The sequence below is a fragment of the Dermacentor albipictus genome, chromosome 1, assembly GCF_038994185.2.
Source record: "Dermacentor albipictus isolate Rhodes 1998 colony chromosome 1, USDA_Dalb.pri_finalv2, whole genome shotgun sequence".
NCBI classification, from domain to species: Eukaryota; Metazoa; Arthropoda; class Arachnida; order Ixodida; family Ixodidae; genus Dermacentor; species Dermacentor albipictus.
Genome location: NC_091821.1, coordinates 311,449,540 through 311,465,326, shown reverse-complemented (window position 1 = coordinate 311,465,326; position 15,787 = coordinate 311,449,540). Strand labels below are relative to the sequence as shown.

General features: G+C 47.5%; 1 protein-coding gene and 1 non-coding gene across 2 annotated transcripts in view; both read left to right on the top strand.

Moving 5' to 3' along the window:
• Positions 1–4,433: 4,433 nt before the first annotated feature.
• On the top strand, positions 4,434–4,506 carry TRNAK-UUU (transfer RNA lysine (anticodon UUU)). Its single transcript has one exon. It is a non-coding gene; the product is annotated as a tRNA-Lys (tRNA).
• Positions 4,507–8,631: 4,125 nt separating this feature from the next.
• The window catches only part of LOC135905117 (protein FAM117B-like), a 163,140-nt gene continuing 155,984 nt past the window's right edge, over positions 8,632–15,787 (top strand). Inside the window, exon 1 of the mRNA XM_065436122.2 lies at positions 8,632–9,299. Within this exon, the coding sequence (XP_065292194.1) occupies positions 9,035–9,299 (265 nt within the window). The 5' untranslated portion in view covers positions 8,632–9,034. The remainder of the gene's footprint in view (positions 9,300–15,787) is intronic.

Here is a 15,787-nt window from a genome sequence, read left to right as displayed (position 1 = left end):
AAGGAACTAGGGGTGTGCGAATATTCGGAATTTGGAATACGAATCGAATATTTTCCATATTCGAAGCGTATTCGATTCGAGAAATGCATGTTCGGAAATTCAGGAATATCCGAGGACGGCCGAATAACGGTGGAAACGGCGAATATTCGGATAGACTGCGAATAATTGAGCAATTAATCAATTGTATGCTTGCTCCGCATTCTCCTAAGAACATGTTTATTAACTGAGAACTTCGCATGATCCGCTTATTATCTGTATGCTCTGTTTCAGTCTATCTGCTTCAGGCATTTGAGACATGATCAGTTTCGGTTTCTGTTTCACCAAGCTTTATAATTCCAATTATTTTGGAATGCCCCATTGCCTTGAAGGTTGCAAAGGCAACTCAGGGTTGCCTTTGCAACCCTGAGTTGCCATTATCTGTATGCTCTGTTTCAGTCTATCTGCTTCAGGCATTTGAGACATGATCAGTTTCGGTTTCTTTTTCACCAAGCTTTATAATTCCAATTATTTTTGGAATGCCCCATTGCCTTGAAGGTTGCAAAGGCAACTCAGGGTTTGCTAACATTGATTCAAAATGTATCAAGGCTCTTTGTGCGGAGTGGAAATTTGATGAAGTGGCCAGCCTAGGCATGTTTCTTGATCCGCGCTTTATGGCCACAGTTCATCAGGCATCTGTTCAGATGATCTGGCTGAAAAACCTTGTGACAAGGGAGCTCCAGGAAGCCGTCGTGGAACACCGTGGGGACACCGCCGTGCCAGCGTCGACTTCGTGTCCACTGGTGGCATCGAGTGTATGGAATGCTTTTGACGATCTAGTGATGAACAAAGAGAAGACACATTTGGCATCTGCCCCTGAGGGGGAAGTTACAGACTACGCGCAAAAGCCTCTTCTGGAAAGGGGCATGATTCCTTGTGAGTGGTGGCAGTCCATTGGCCGCTTCAGGTACCCGCTTTTAAGTGCACTCGCCCGGAAGTACTTGGCGATCCCTGCCACTTCAGTTCCTAGTGAAAGAGTCTTTTCTACCGGTAGAAATGTGACAGTGCATAGAGAGCGTTTACTTTGCCATATTGGCAGTTACTTGGCCATATAGTTACTGGCCATATAGCCTGGCCATATAGTTACTTGGCAGTTACTTTGGCCATATTGAGCAGTTAATTTTCCTTCACGACAATCTGTAACAAGCGTTTTACCTGACTGAGGGCATTACCTGAGTCCATTATCTATAATTGAATACCTCTTTAATTTGAAGCAACCTCGTAAAATGCAATGTTATTTTTAAAAGGGTAATAAAGCTATTGTTACCTCTCTTGCAATTTTTTAATACTACACATGTATTCGATATTCGATTCGATATTCGAAGAGAGTTCTTCGCCCTATTCGTATTCGATTCGTAATCGAAAATTTCAATATTCGCACACACCTAAAAGGAACGTTTTATTGTTTGGACCAAGCTACGTTCATGCGTCCTTACGCTGCTCCTGGCCCTGAACGAGCGCTTCGCCTCACTGCTTAACCACGTGACGTTTGCTTGCGCGTGCGTGCTGTCGCCCACCTTCGGAGAAGCGCGAGCACGGTACGTTTTGCCAGGCACGTTCGTTTCAGTCACGCGTGCGGCATGGAAGCGTTGCTAGGCGTTGCACGACGCCGGCGTACCAGCGTTGCTGGATCACATCAAGTTTTGCACCGTAATACGCTACTTCTTTAGGTTTAATAAACAAAACTAGAAAAAAGCGTCCACGCTTCTCTATATTAGCTCATCAACTTAAAGATTGTGTGACGATACAACCTTTTTTATTGAATAGTGGTGTTCTGGTGTTCGCCTAAAGCTTTTAAGAGATAATCTCGAACCCAGGCATGGCGGCAACCGCTCCTTACGTGAGGACGGGTGAAGGGAGCTTTCAGAGTATGCTTGCTTCCTCCATCGGTCCTTCGCTGTAAGGAGGCCTCACGTAAGGTTAGGAAGCGCTCGAAGGAAAGGAACGTTTCATTGTTTGGGCCAGAATGATCGCAGCTTGATTCGAAGGGAGACAGTTGATTGCGAGAACTACTTTCATTGACCGGGATCCGAACAGGACAGCGCAGTCACAGCAAGGTTGGAGGCTCGAAGTGATGAGCAGTGAACGAACAAGTTTCGACGGTGGGGCAAGGAGGGCGTTGAAGCTCTCTGCTGAAAAGTCTCCTCGGTTGAAACGATGGGTCATACTGCAGGGGTCATAAGGCAGTAATTTTTGCGTGTGCTCATTCACCCCGCGTGTGTGTGTGTGTGTGCGTGTGTGTGTGTGTTTGTGTGTTTGTGTGTTTGTGTGTGTGTGTGTGTGTGTGCGTGCGTGCGTGTGTGTGTGTGTGTGTGTGTGTGTGTGTGTGTGTGTGTGTGTGTGTGTGTGTGTGTGGTCATCCACGCGCTTCCTCTCGCCATCTCCCGATTACTGAGGGAGTCTCGCCACATTTCGCTCCGTTTGCAACGTGCCCGCACAATGACAGATTGTGCGCGTCAGCCAATATATCGCGAACTGAACGCACTTATACAGCTGCGCTCAAATTTCGCATTAGCTAGTATCGTAATCGTCCATGAATTCCTTGTCTGCGGCATCTATGAAGCTGGGTCAGTGACACTTTGTCTAGAATCACTTATATTAAAGAACACGCTATATCCCCACTTCCAAGCTGAAAATTTGTTGCTGCAGCCGTTGTTCTCCAAACTTCTGTCCGCGATTGTTGTCTATTAAATGACGAGGCACTGGGTGTAGATTGTCTTCACACTGTACTCAGCCCGCCAGCTCCGTTGACTAGCTCGATCACAGCAAAAAGAAAAAGAGAAAAGAAAAAGTTACTGAACCACTGTGTAGGCTGAGGGCGACGGGGCTGAGCCAGGACCAAAGCCCATCGTGCCGCTGAGCCACTTGTTGGGTTCTGTCAGCAAGGAAAATACTGAGAGGCGAAGACAGGGAGGTTAACCGAGGTTAACTAAGATTGGCCAGTCTAAGTACCGGCTGGCTACCCGATGGCGCGTTTCTATGTACGCCCAAGCCCAGCGCTCGACCGCTGCGCCACCATGCGCCGCTCGCGTGTACCACGTTTCTGGGTACTTTTTACCCAAAGCTCCACGGCGAGCGCCCTAGATCCTTGTAGGTACTTGGTGGGACTAGGGAGATGTTATGCTGGGCTTGGGCGTAAATAGAAACACGCAGCCCGGTGTCATCACCAATGTTATGTAACTTGATTAGGCCATTACTAACGACAGCTCAGTGGCGACACAAACTGGTGCCGACGGCGGCGCAAGGAGCATTGATGGCGCAAGCAAAGTACTGCAGGTGGAGGCCCGAGGTGCGCTGATGACCGTTCCGATCACTTTATAAGCCGTTATTGCTCTTCAGCGCCTTATTCATCCGCGTGAAACCATTGGAGACTTTAGTGTGTCCGGCATTCCGGCAAACGGGGGTGGTTTGGGCGGATTGCCGGATGGGCGGGAGCAACGTGAGCGGCCGGCGCGATGCAGCCGCCTTGGTGGCGCAGAGCTCAACCAGACAAACACAGTGCTAAAATTGAGGTAAGCTACTATATTCTGCTTCGTCTGCCGGTGCAAATTTTTGGCAGTGGCATAATTGTCCACACTATTACGCCGCTGTCCAAAATTTACACCAGCAGCTAAGCAGAATATACCAATTGGCTCCGTGTTTGTGTGGTTGAGCTTTGTGCCAACAGCTGGCGCCACCAATCTGGCCGCTGATGTTTGCGGCCCCGTTCACCCGGAAAACCGCCCGCGCTTGCCGGAATACTGGACGCCCTAAATTCTCTATTATTGAGCCATGAACGTACTCAGGCGGCGGCTTATGTCACTGCCGCGTGGGACGCAGCTTGAAAGCGAACTACGATGCCCACAAAACAGTGCCAAGAGCTCATAGCTTCGCGCGCTGTGTTCTTGCCGCTTACATAGTCTTGAAGAGACGCGGGTCCGCTTAACTTCAAAGCGATCTGCGAAAGTCGCAGAATGGGGCGTTAACTGAGAGCAACGCCATCCCTGTCTTTTCGCCGCTTCGTTGCCGTTGAAGCGGAAGGCAGCGCAAAGGCAAATTCGTTCGCTGCTGTGGGCGCTATCTCAAAAGCGGTCGTCTTATTACGGGACAGACGAAGGGACGGTTTTCTCTTTGGGTAAGCATACAATTGCTCAAGCAATTAGAATTAAAATTTACCTACACCGCCTAAACTCTGCGAATGCGGGCTATCCGGTGCTAAGGAAAGTGGTAACCGGAATAAAAGGTTGTAGAAGGAAAGGCATAAAAAAAATAGATAGATAGAAAGGAAAATGCACTGACTGAACGCGACGCTACGCGCTACAACTTTTAGATTCAATTAATCACTCAAGAACGTGGTCAAAACAGTTAAGAACGTGCCGCGATCTGTACCTCCGTTTGTACGGCGCGCATTCTCGTCCGCCCGGATAGCTCAGTCGGTAGAGCGTTAGGCTTTTAACCTAACGGTCCGGGGTTCGAGCCCCCGTTCGGGCGTGTTTTTTTTTTATATAGTTTTTAGTTCTATTATTAATTCTTTCTTTTCTCGCTTGATAGCCGTTTCAATATAGCGTCTGTATATGCTTCTGTCGAACACGTCAGTCGGTTAGTAGCGCAGGTCAACACCGTGCAGTTCTATATATTTGTCGATCTAGGGCACTACTGGGTGGAATACACTCAGTATGCTAATATCAAAGCCCTCTGGAAGATACAATGTTACGCTGTGTGGCCGTAACAAGGAAGGGGATCGGTAAAGGTGGGGGGGGGGGGGGGATAATAGTAAGATAATAGGAAATTCACAGTGTTCTCAGATTCTGCTTCCCAAAGATGCGGAGCAATCTTATTCGTCCTTTCTTTAAGTTATGTACAGCTTTCGGTTTATTGAAATGATTATATTTAGTACGCTAAAATCTTGCGACATTTATTTTTAATGTCTTAATCTTACCTTTTTGGCATGAAAAGAAACATCGACATTTCTTTCTTCCCTTTTTTCTTTCTGGGTAGCTATTCAGTTGATTTCGATTTATCGGCAAGGTATACGATATCAGAATACTTACAGTGGAGCCAAATCGTGCGTTTCACCCTCGTGGTCTACGTCGTTGAGAGACTTATTGCCAGTTCAAGAGATTCGCACTTTAATGAACTGCTGTAAACGTTAAGTCTGGCGATTAAAGCAAGATAAGTAATTAGCGACCTATACCATTAACAAGCATTCCATGTAAATTACTAGAGCATGTCATAGCATCTAATGTTGTGCAGCACTTAGATGCTAACAATTTCTTCTACCCAAAGCAACACGGTTTTAGGAAAGGACTTCCCTGTGAGACTCAACTAATCGAATTCACTAACGAGCTATTCACATACGTAGACAATGGTTTCCAGATTGATAGTATCTTTATTGACTTTTCCAAAGCCTTTGATCGCGTTCCCCACTCTAGATTGATAGCCAAATTATCATAATTACATTTGGACATCCTTACAATATCACGGATAAGGAACTTCCTCACATCCCGCAAACAGTTTACGTTTACTGACAATCACTAATCTTTCTTGGCCGATGTGTCATCTGGTGTACCTCAAGGTAGCGTGCTGGGTCCGCTTTTGTTTCTCATCTATATAAATGTTTTGCCATCCAACATAGCATCAGCAATCAGATTATTTGCTGACGATTGCGTAGCTTATCGCCAAATTAGGGCACCCGACGACCACATCGCTCTTCAAGAAGATCTAGATAAAATTACAAACTGGTGCACGGTATGGCAAATGTCACTAAATACAGAAAAATGCAAATTAATGACCATCACCCGAAATAAAACTAACTCTCTTTACACTTACTCGCTTAATAACAGTGCTGTCACTGTCACCCCCTTGTACAAATTTCTCGGCATCCATATTACAACAAACTTATCATGGAAGGCGCATATAAAACATGTTACAGCAAAAGCATCTAGCACACTTGGTTACCTAAAACGAAACCTACGTGAAGCCCCATCAGCCACTCGTGAAATAGCGTACAGAACCTTTGTTCGTCCTCAGCTCGAATTCGCTTCCGCCATCTGGTCGCCACATCAGGAATATTTTATGAATTCTCTCCAACCTGTTCAAAACCGTGCCGCACGTTTCATCGCGAAAGATAACAGTATGCATTCTAGCGTTACTGCTATAAATAAATCGCTATCACCCCCATCTCTTGAATCTAGAAGGACGATAGCTCTGCTTTGCTCACTGCACAAAATCACTCACAGTTTACACGCAAGTGTACATTACCCCTTTCCCGCCCATTTCGCGCATCTCGCCGCTTATATAACGCACACAGTTTCACACGTGTATTTGGCCACACAAATGCATTTAACAAATCTGCATTACCTCTGGCAATAGCAGCTTGGAACGATCTTCCAAGCCACATTGTTGAAATTAATAATCTGGACACGTTTAGAGAAACATTAAAAAAATTGATTCCGTAGTTATGCGCACACGTTGTTTCATTTGTACCATGTGACTTGACTGTCGTCATTCTCGCTCCTTGCAAGCAGTTTATAGATGTACATACGTTTGCAATTCTTTGCCAGGAGTTCGATGAGCCATGCGCGCTTCTGATCGTCCAGAGTGTTTTTGTTGTTCTTCGTTTGCTTGATGTTAAACGGCGTCTATCCTTTCAATTTTTGAATTGCTTGATTTGTTGTTAGCTATGTTCTCCTGTTTTCGCTACATGTTGTTTCTGTTACCCCCCTCACGCAATACTCCTGTTGAAGCCTGTGAGGTATGTGTATAAATAAATGAATGAATGAATAAATAAATAAATAAATAAATAAATAAATAAATAAATAAATGTGGCTGATCGCGATACATAATAACACTGTTGCTAGGTGATAATTATAGCGCATGCAGTGATCACATAAGCACACAAACGGCACATACTTCCACCAGGTGCACACATAAACAATAAAGCTATCCACGAAGTTTCGTTGTAAGGCCTGATGGCGGTTGCCATTAACATATAAAAGGCGCAAAGTAAACGCGCATTTTCAGACTGCCATTTACCTAAAATGCGGCTTCACGCGGTTTGACGGAACGAGGTAATTCCCAAGGGAAACTTCGAGGTCAATTGAAAGCATCTTTTCACGCATCAAGTTCAGTTTTCATCTAATGAACGGTCTTGTTCCCAACGTATATGAGTTAAATATTAGGGGAATGTGAATCTGTAGTAATTTTTTGAGGCAGTGGTAGACTTCTCACGTTCAGTAATGCGATCTCTGTCCAATCGCCGGCATCGGATTATTTCACGGCTAACCGGGAACATGGGAACATATATCGATTCACGTACGCAACGCGGAGGACTTCATCGGGCAGACAACAAAGGACGATGAATGCCTGCTGGATGTGACAGCGCTGTTCACCAGCTTACCCGTACGGCTTGTTGTAGTCGCGACTAGAGACGCCCTAGAACAAGACAGTACACTCATAGCGAGAACCATCTTCAAAAATAACTATACAAAGCCAGAATTGAACAATGCCAGAAGCAAATCGAATACCGTTATAATAGTTTTCAAATAACGAGCAGCCGTTTTCACAACTAGTGTAAAACAATGTTCACGTCCTAGTATTAATAAATTTAGCATGTGTCTGTCATCACATTGCACGTTATGAAGCGTCTTTATTAAAAGCACATGTTGAACATAAGGAACAAATGTTCATGTACACATGCGGGAGAGGAGTGCGCGGAAAAATGCATTTCATTAAAGGGACCATAATGTTTTCGCATTCCCACCCGTGAACAGTCTTAAGTGTCTGCCGATTTAACAATATATATATATATATATATATATATATATATATATATATATTACACCTACTTATAGGCACACAAGCACCACTTGTACCCCACTCGAATACGAATTTCTCAGCGTACTTTCTTCAGTACAAAAAAGAGAAACAGACACAAAGCGCAAACTCGAAGAGTGACTACAATAGACGTTGTGCAGCCCCGAGGCAATCGCTAATGGAAATGGAAGAAAGGCCTTCGTGCTTGTCTCATTAGCCACGTGACTTGTCATACGATACATAGTAGGCATTCCTGCAGCGAGGAACGTTCGAGCCACTGCGCGGTGGCCCGATCGTTACAGATTGTGCGAGTGGGAGCGTCGCATGCACCTGCGCACACGCGCTGTGTGCGGGGAACGCGGTATTCGTCTGCTACGCGCGCGTCTTTCTTCACGCCGAGAAGGAAGCCTAGGGACGAAATTGTCGAGTAACTGGGAACGGAAAATCATTGGTAGTGCCATAATAGCGCTATTGTGGAACCGCTATGTTCAGCCACGGCGCCAGTCGAGCCCGACCGGGGTTCAGCGGACACAACGGCCGGCGCGGCTTAGGCCGCTGCCACGTGATGGTGGTTCACTGGGCTGACTGGGGCAATACGGGCACATGCGCGAGGAACAGAGTGGCGGGCGCGTCGACTCTGCTACTTCTGCTACTACGGGAACGCGCGCGCGCGCCTGTGACGTAGTGTGCGTAAGCCCCACCTCTTCATTGATAAACAGCGCGAACGGACGACCAACAGCGAACGCGCCTCCGGGTCATGTGCTCATATCACGTGATCCGTGCTCTCGTTGGCAGCGTGCACGAAGCCGCAGCGCTGCCGGCTGGGAGCGAGAATTGCTTTTTTTTTTATTTGTTTGACAGACGGCACGGGCAGGGACCTGCGTGTGCTGTGTGTTTCTCGCTGCCGTCTGCCTTGTGTTGTTTCTTTCGGTGCGTTTTGATTTGGTTCATCGTCGATAAGGTTTTCTTGTGCCCGGCTCTTCGCTGAACTTGTTTCGAACGCTGTTTATTTGTCTGCCGACTGAGTGTTGTAGGTTCTGGTGATCGGCGCTGTAAACAACAGTCGCGTCAAGCCAACCGCCGGCCGGCGACTCGCACAGCGGACGATATTGTCGGACGCTGAAAGGACGAAGGTTATTCTCTCGCCGGCAGTATTGTGTCGATAAGGGCCGTAGCTCAAGCTGTGAACCGTGTTGCGGTGCAAATGTCGGCGATCCCTCCGCAGCGGATCCGGCTATCGCCCAGCTCCGTGGCTGCCGCCGCCGCGTCGAGCAAGCCGGTTCGCCCTACGCTGCCGCTGGCATTGATGCGACAGGGCAGCCCGACACAGAGGAACGTTGCCAGGAGGGCGTCTCCCTCGCCTCCAGTGTGCTGGGCGCATGACAGTGTCCGAATGAAAAGCAGACAGTCGCCCGATCAGAGGATATCGCCGGAGAATAAAGCTTCGTCGGCAGCGCAGGGACCCAAAGGTGAGTTAAGCCTACCCGCTCCTCTCCGTACCGGCTGCCGCAGAAAATCGTCTGCGCTCGGCCGGTTTCTGTTGCATGCGCCCGCCAGCCAGCGTTGTAACCTGTGGTTTGAGACGGGGTTACTGCGGCTGAGTTGGCCTTTGACCGCTTCGAGGACCGTTGGATATTGCTAGGCTGTGATCACGGCTGGGCGGCCTAGTATTATATTTACAGATTTTTTTCTTTTGTTCCCGTACTGCGCATTCGTGAAATGGCGCAGTAGCTGCTGTACCGCGCTAACTCCTCCCCCCCCTCTGCGTATGCACTTTTTTACCTGTCTTCCTCTACATTGCTACTGGTATCTGTATGTGTCTATCCGCAAGCATAAACGCGGATCTATGCCAATGTTGTTTTGTTTCAGCCCACTTTCAACGACGGCGGCGTGTTTAGTTCCGGACTTTTGTGTACATGTTCACCTGTCCTTCAGTCACCGCGTATTCTCAACAAGCAAGGAAATATCAGTTCCCATGAGCCGATGTTGCGCGATTCTTGAAATTGTGTGATTTGAGGACCTCCACAGTGTGTGGCTTTACTAGCGCATACATTTCTCTCCGCCGAACTCGGCTACCTTACTTCGGTTTACTTGTATCGTTACGACAGGGTCGGATTAGTACGCTCGTGCTCCTCCTATAATGGATCGTGTTTACTGTAGGCAAACATAGATTTTCGTTCGCGTTATGCGGCCGTGGACGGAATGGATCTTTAAGCCCCAGTTTGCGGTCGACCTTTAATCTGTGCTCAAATAGCGAGCGACGGTGACATTTTGCGATTTATTTGCAGGTCCGGGCTTCGCGCCGCCTTCGTCCGTATTTCCGTCCACTAAGCCCTAATTATTTGACACCAAAGAAAATGAAAATACCTTGTTCACATTTATTTCTGGCCATGGAGAGTATATTGGTACGAAGAAACCAGTGAACTTGTAATTGAGTAAAATTAATTAGTATAGGAATTGATTTGCTGAACTATCCACAACGGAAAACTCCTTCTAGCGTATCAAGAATACTGGTCTGGGCTCGAGGTTGAGTTTCCATCACGTAAATCAAAGTTCTTAGGCATCAAATTCGTATAAAAAATGACACGTTCGGCTTTGTGGGTTAAGTGATGTCAGCCCTGATCGCTTGCATCCATAGACCAACATGTGCAACAAATAGCTCTTCCCTCTTTCGGGATAATTTTAGTGCAGGATATCTACTCTCGTAGCGAGCTCCGAAACTTCAAGCGTGACAAGCAAACAATGCGGTGCAGGACTTTATTTATTTTTTAATTTTTTTCGGCGCTAGAAATGCTAAAATTCGTTACTCAGGTTGTTGTTGCTGCTGTCTTGAACCCATAAATGCAATAATAATTTTAAAAATACATGCTGTACAACATTCTGTCATGTAGAGTCTTTCGTGTTTGCGTTTTCCAACGCACAATCTTTGTATGGATTTTGCCATAGCTTGATGTGCGGGTACTTTCGTATGCTAGTCACCCGCTACCCTTCGCAGATACAAGCGGATTTATTTCTCGTTCTCTTCCTTTTCTTTCTCCTTTTCGTGCAGCAAAGTTATTTGCTTTATTCCTTTTTAATTTTTTTTGTATGTCTAGTCTGGAAACATTGGCGGTAAATTTGTTTGCGCGGATTCTTTTGAAAATGGGAGAATCTCGTTTCCCGATGTCACTTCTCGAAGCGCGGAGAGTCGACACTCCGCGCAAAGGATGACAACGTTGGATTTATGCTTCTCGTTGCGTTAACGGTCGCGTTTCACGGCTGCATGCCGGCATCTCGGTTCGTGCAAAAAACGAAAACCGACGGGCTAAATATAGGCTTCTTTAGCGCGGAGGGACCTTGTGGCACTTTTTATCGCTTAGGTTGTTATTTCGTTATCGTATCAACCCGGAAACACTGACGGCGCGAAGCCCGCGCGCTGCAAATAAATCGCGAAATGTCTCCGTCGCTCGCGATTTGAGCACAGATGAAAGGTCGACCGTAAATTGGGGCTCAAAATCCATTCCGCAAACTAGACATGTCAGTCTCCGCTGGTGCTATTATTATTTACCACTTACTTCTTCTTTTGTTATCTGTCATCCTGCACGCTTTTGTTAGGCTGTCAGCTGCGCGTTGACGTGTGTGTTTTGGCCAACGAACGAGCGAATAAATGACCCCCGCAGGAAAGAGCGGCGAGTTGCTTCGTTCTTACGCATTGCGTGAGCTCGCGGCCACACTTGTGCTGCCGTGCAGAAAATGGAAGTCGCGACGCCGCCTTGGCAGTTATCGGGCCGGTTCGCCGTGAACGTCGCCGCTTTCAACGGCGTAGTCCGCTGTGTAGCGAATAGTTTATCACTAAAGAAGCACCAAATTGCGTTCCAAAGCAAGAAAGCTTCGAGGACTTCGAGCGGCTCAAATGCAAGAATAACACTTTGAAATCCATGACGTCATAATGACGTCCCGGCGCTAAAAATCTAAAATCGCAAATTCTAAGTTTGGCCGCTCCAGTAATAATCGACGTCTTTCCGCCCAAGGAATGTCCATGTAGATTTGATAGAATATACGCAAGGGCAGCGAGGAACGCTGAGCGGGGGCCTGCGGTTTAATTTTGGCTACCTGTGATTATTGAACTCTTCCGGCACAGAAGCCTGCTTTTGTTTATGCTAGCGCTGACTACGGTGACAGAGACCAAGGATAACAGCGCGAAATAAAAAAAAAATTGGCAGGAATTATGGAGATCAGAAGTGGCCAACCCATGTAGCCACCTCGCTGGAGTGGTTCCTCGCATCGAAACTCCACTTTTTAGCGTTGCGCCAAACAGAGTGAGCGCTAGTCCGAGATTGCACCGGTGCCATCTCGGAGGCCTAGCACTGCGCGCCCTCGGTGGTCACTCTTCCATGCCAGGTACGGGGGCGATTCCGTGGCTTTCGTCTGAAATATATACGTATGTTAAAGGATTGGTTGTTTTCACTGCCGACCAGCGTGCGTAAACGTGCACGAGTGTTTTTGCATTCCGCCCCGGCAGAGCTGAATACCAAGAAAATACTCGAAATTGTTTTATATACTATACACTCGAGGTGTTCGCTGCTCATCAAGAACTTTCTGCTGCTGCACAGGGTGACAATTCGGCTCCCTGCCGCATTTCGATGGGGGGCAGAATGGGCAAGAAGAAACTTCCATTTGGGCGCGCGGTGAGGATGCATTTGGTGCCCTCCACTGGGGCCTCCGTCGTAGCATACGGAGCAGCTTAGGCACGTTGTCAGAACACCACAACACAGCTGTTTGTCGAAACGCTTCGCAGGATTTATTCTCTACATGTAGAGACGCCACGGACAAACAGAAGCATTCGTGCAGTTTAATGAAATATACGTTTAACAGCAGCTCGCAAATTTATGTTGCCGTTGTAATATTGTTTTATGGAATATGAATGGCCCTAATGCAGTTAGGTTCTAACGATCGTGCGGTTTCGAGAAGTCGGGCTTTGAAGATGACTTTATTTTGAATACATTTGCAACACATTTATATTGATATTCCTATTCGTTTGAAACCAGTTTTGTTCCAAATAGTACGCAGTAATAAATAGAAAAAATTTTCGCGACATTCGTTAAACAAGCTTAATGATTTGCAGGATTGATATCCAGGGGCACACTTTAGACGGGACAGGTGGATGTGGACGCAAGACAAGCGCTTGCCTTGTTTGTGAACCAGCTGTGGCCGCAACACCTTCTGCCGAGCTTAACAATGAGTCATTTTGCGATAAAGCCGTATTAGAGAATCCCGTCCGTGTTGTAGCAGGTGGCTCTTTTCTAGCGTTATACTATTTTTTTTTCCACCTATGTGCTGCTGTGAGCTTCCAAAGGAAAGCTAATCGAACGCAATTGACCGGCACAGAAGGAGTGTACAGTTCCTGCGCCAATGTACCTCTTCGGAGGCTTCGGGCTCGGGCCGCCCTTGCGCCGTCGACGAACAGCGACCGAGGAGCGTGCCCCAAGTGCTCCGTCACAACGCCAGATGCTCGTTCGCAGGCGATCTGCTCATCCGAGTCTGATCGCCCACGCGTGCGATCAGCGGGCGATCGGACTCGGAATCTTAAGAAAGGCTGGACTGAAGCCAGGCTGTAGCCGTTGGGTGATGGACAGTATGTTTGCTCGAGGCACAGCTGCATTTCCTCCACGACGCAGAGTTGGAATCTTTCGTCTTACTTTAGTTGTTTTTGTTATTTATGTTACCTATATGTCTTGCGACAGATCCTCCCGAATAAAAATAAAAAAATAAAACAAAAGGTGGAACTGAAGTCGATGAAAGTCTGCCTGAGCGACGTGGGGGCGATATACGGGTGCAGTCACTGCGCACCGCACTCAATCGCATCACCCCTCTGATGAGGCGACTGTATATAGGAGCAGTGTGGAGCTGCATAATTTTTCTTTTTCACACTGCACTATCTTCGGGACCGGCCCTCAATTTTAGACTGCGCAATCTTCGGGATTGGCTTATATTTTTAAACTGCACTATATTCGGAACCGGCCCATACTTTGACGTATAATGACGTGTTACTTAGTGTTAAATAATTTCCTGCGTTTTGCATTCAAGAACTACGATGTGCTCGTGAGGCACGCCATTATCATCGGGACAAAGCATCAATGGCGAAATGGTTACATTATCGGGATTCTGTGCTAGAGGTTCTGTGTTCGAAGCGGGCCTCTGTACAAATTTATTGATTCTACAGTGAAGCTGTTAAAAGCTACGGATCGTATCCGCATGTTAACACAAAGCTATCATTGTCACGATTGGCTCCAGCGTCGTCTTCCTCCACAGCTGACTCGTTGGCGCTACCGCGCTCGTGCCACTGCTCCCGCGTTCGTCGTCGCCGTTAAATAATCAATTAATTAAGATACACAAAGATGGAACCAATTATACAGCAAATTTCAGCGAAGATGTTAAGGGCTAGTTCCCCCAGGATCTTGTCCGCGTGTAGACACAAAACTCCCCATACATGGTCCGATCCCAAAGTATTGGTGGCGAGCTCCACCACTGGAAAAGCTGGCGCCACCGTCGGCGTGACGTGGCATGAGGGATCAGGTGGACGCAGCGGCCGTGTCGGCTGCTTCGGAAGCGCCGAAGCGAGCTGAAAACGAAAGTTTAAAGTGCCACCTGCGCTGCGGTTCTTATTAAATGGTGAGGCTTTCCCGCCTTGGGCGTCTGTTTACAACATTTGAATTCAGTAGACTAGGTAGTGGCTGCCTTTGGAGACGTGCAGCATTGTAGGCTACTGCTCGGTGCCGCAGTGCCGGACGTACGCAACGGAGCCCGGTGTCGTTTCTTCCGTCGTTTCGAGAGAACTTACAGAAGTGTCCAGGAGGGCTCCCGCCTGGTGTTCTTATTGAGCGCCGACAGCCAAACCCACGAGGAGCGCGCCGCGTGATCCCTCATACTACGCGAGGGAGGCGTTTCCGAGAGATCGCGACTCCGTAAATGCTCGCCCCCAATAGTGCGATACCGGGCCGACCGACGACGGAGCTGCAGTTCGGGGGCCCACATAACACAGCTTCGCTGGTCTTCCTTCTTCACAGAGTGGAAGGCCATTGAGCCTTTTTTTTTTATCTGTTTCGCCGTAATAGGCGAAGCAGTGAATGTGATAGCATAGTATTACACGAAATGTAAGGCTCATAGCTGTCGTGGTGGTATGCACTGCATGCAGTAAATACGAGCTAGATAAACACACGTGGTTTGGCGTGTGTAGACGCACGAACAAAGAGAACTCGATAACCGCGATAGCATCGGCCACAACTGCAGGGTCTCCTTGCCGGCGTTGTCGCCTTGTGCCGACCTCGCGGAGCACGGCGGCCTCCTCACGGCGGGGACGGTGCGTGCGTCCGCTTCGCGCTTTTAACGCGCAGCCCCGTGTCGCAGAAAATCCGATGTCGACGTCCGGCGTCGGGTTTGCCGTTAGCGAAAATATATATTCCATGCGGCACTGAAGTTCTTCTTCTGTCGCTAAAGTTGCACATACTTTGTCTTACATTCTTTACAAAGTTATTATTCGGAATTTTTAGAATGACAGCCCACAAACAAATGTCATGAAACAAAACACCGACAGCGCATGCCTGTAATGTTAAATCAATTTTCAGACGGAAATATTAAACGTGCGAAGCAAAAGTCATGAGCCATTCCACTCTGTGAATGTGGGTGACCAGGAAAGCTGTGTAGGACACGACGAAGACGGGACACAGAATTTTGAACAAAGGTACGAACACATTTATTGTCTTGACCGGTGGTCATCGTGACGAAAGGTACGCACGCGCATTAATTGTTATACATCCGCGTTCATCCGTGTTATACATTCGTGTGAAACTCAGCTTGCAATCTTCGCGCACAAATTGCATCGTATTCTCTCGACCGTTCGTCTATTGCAGATTGCGTTTTTTTTTTAAAACTTCGCTAAAGCATTTGATAAGGTCTGTCATAAAGTTCTGCATTATAA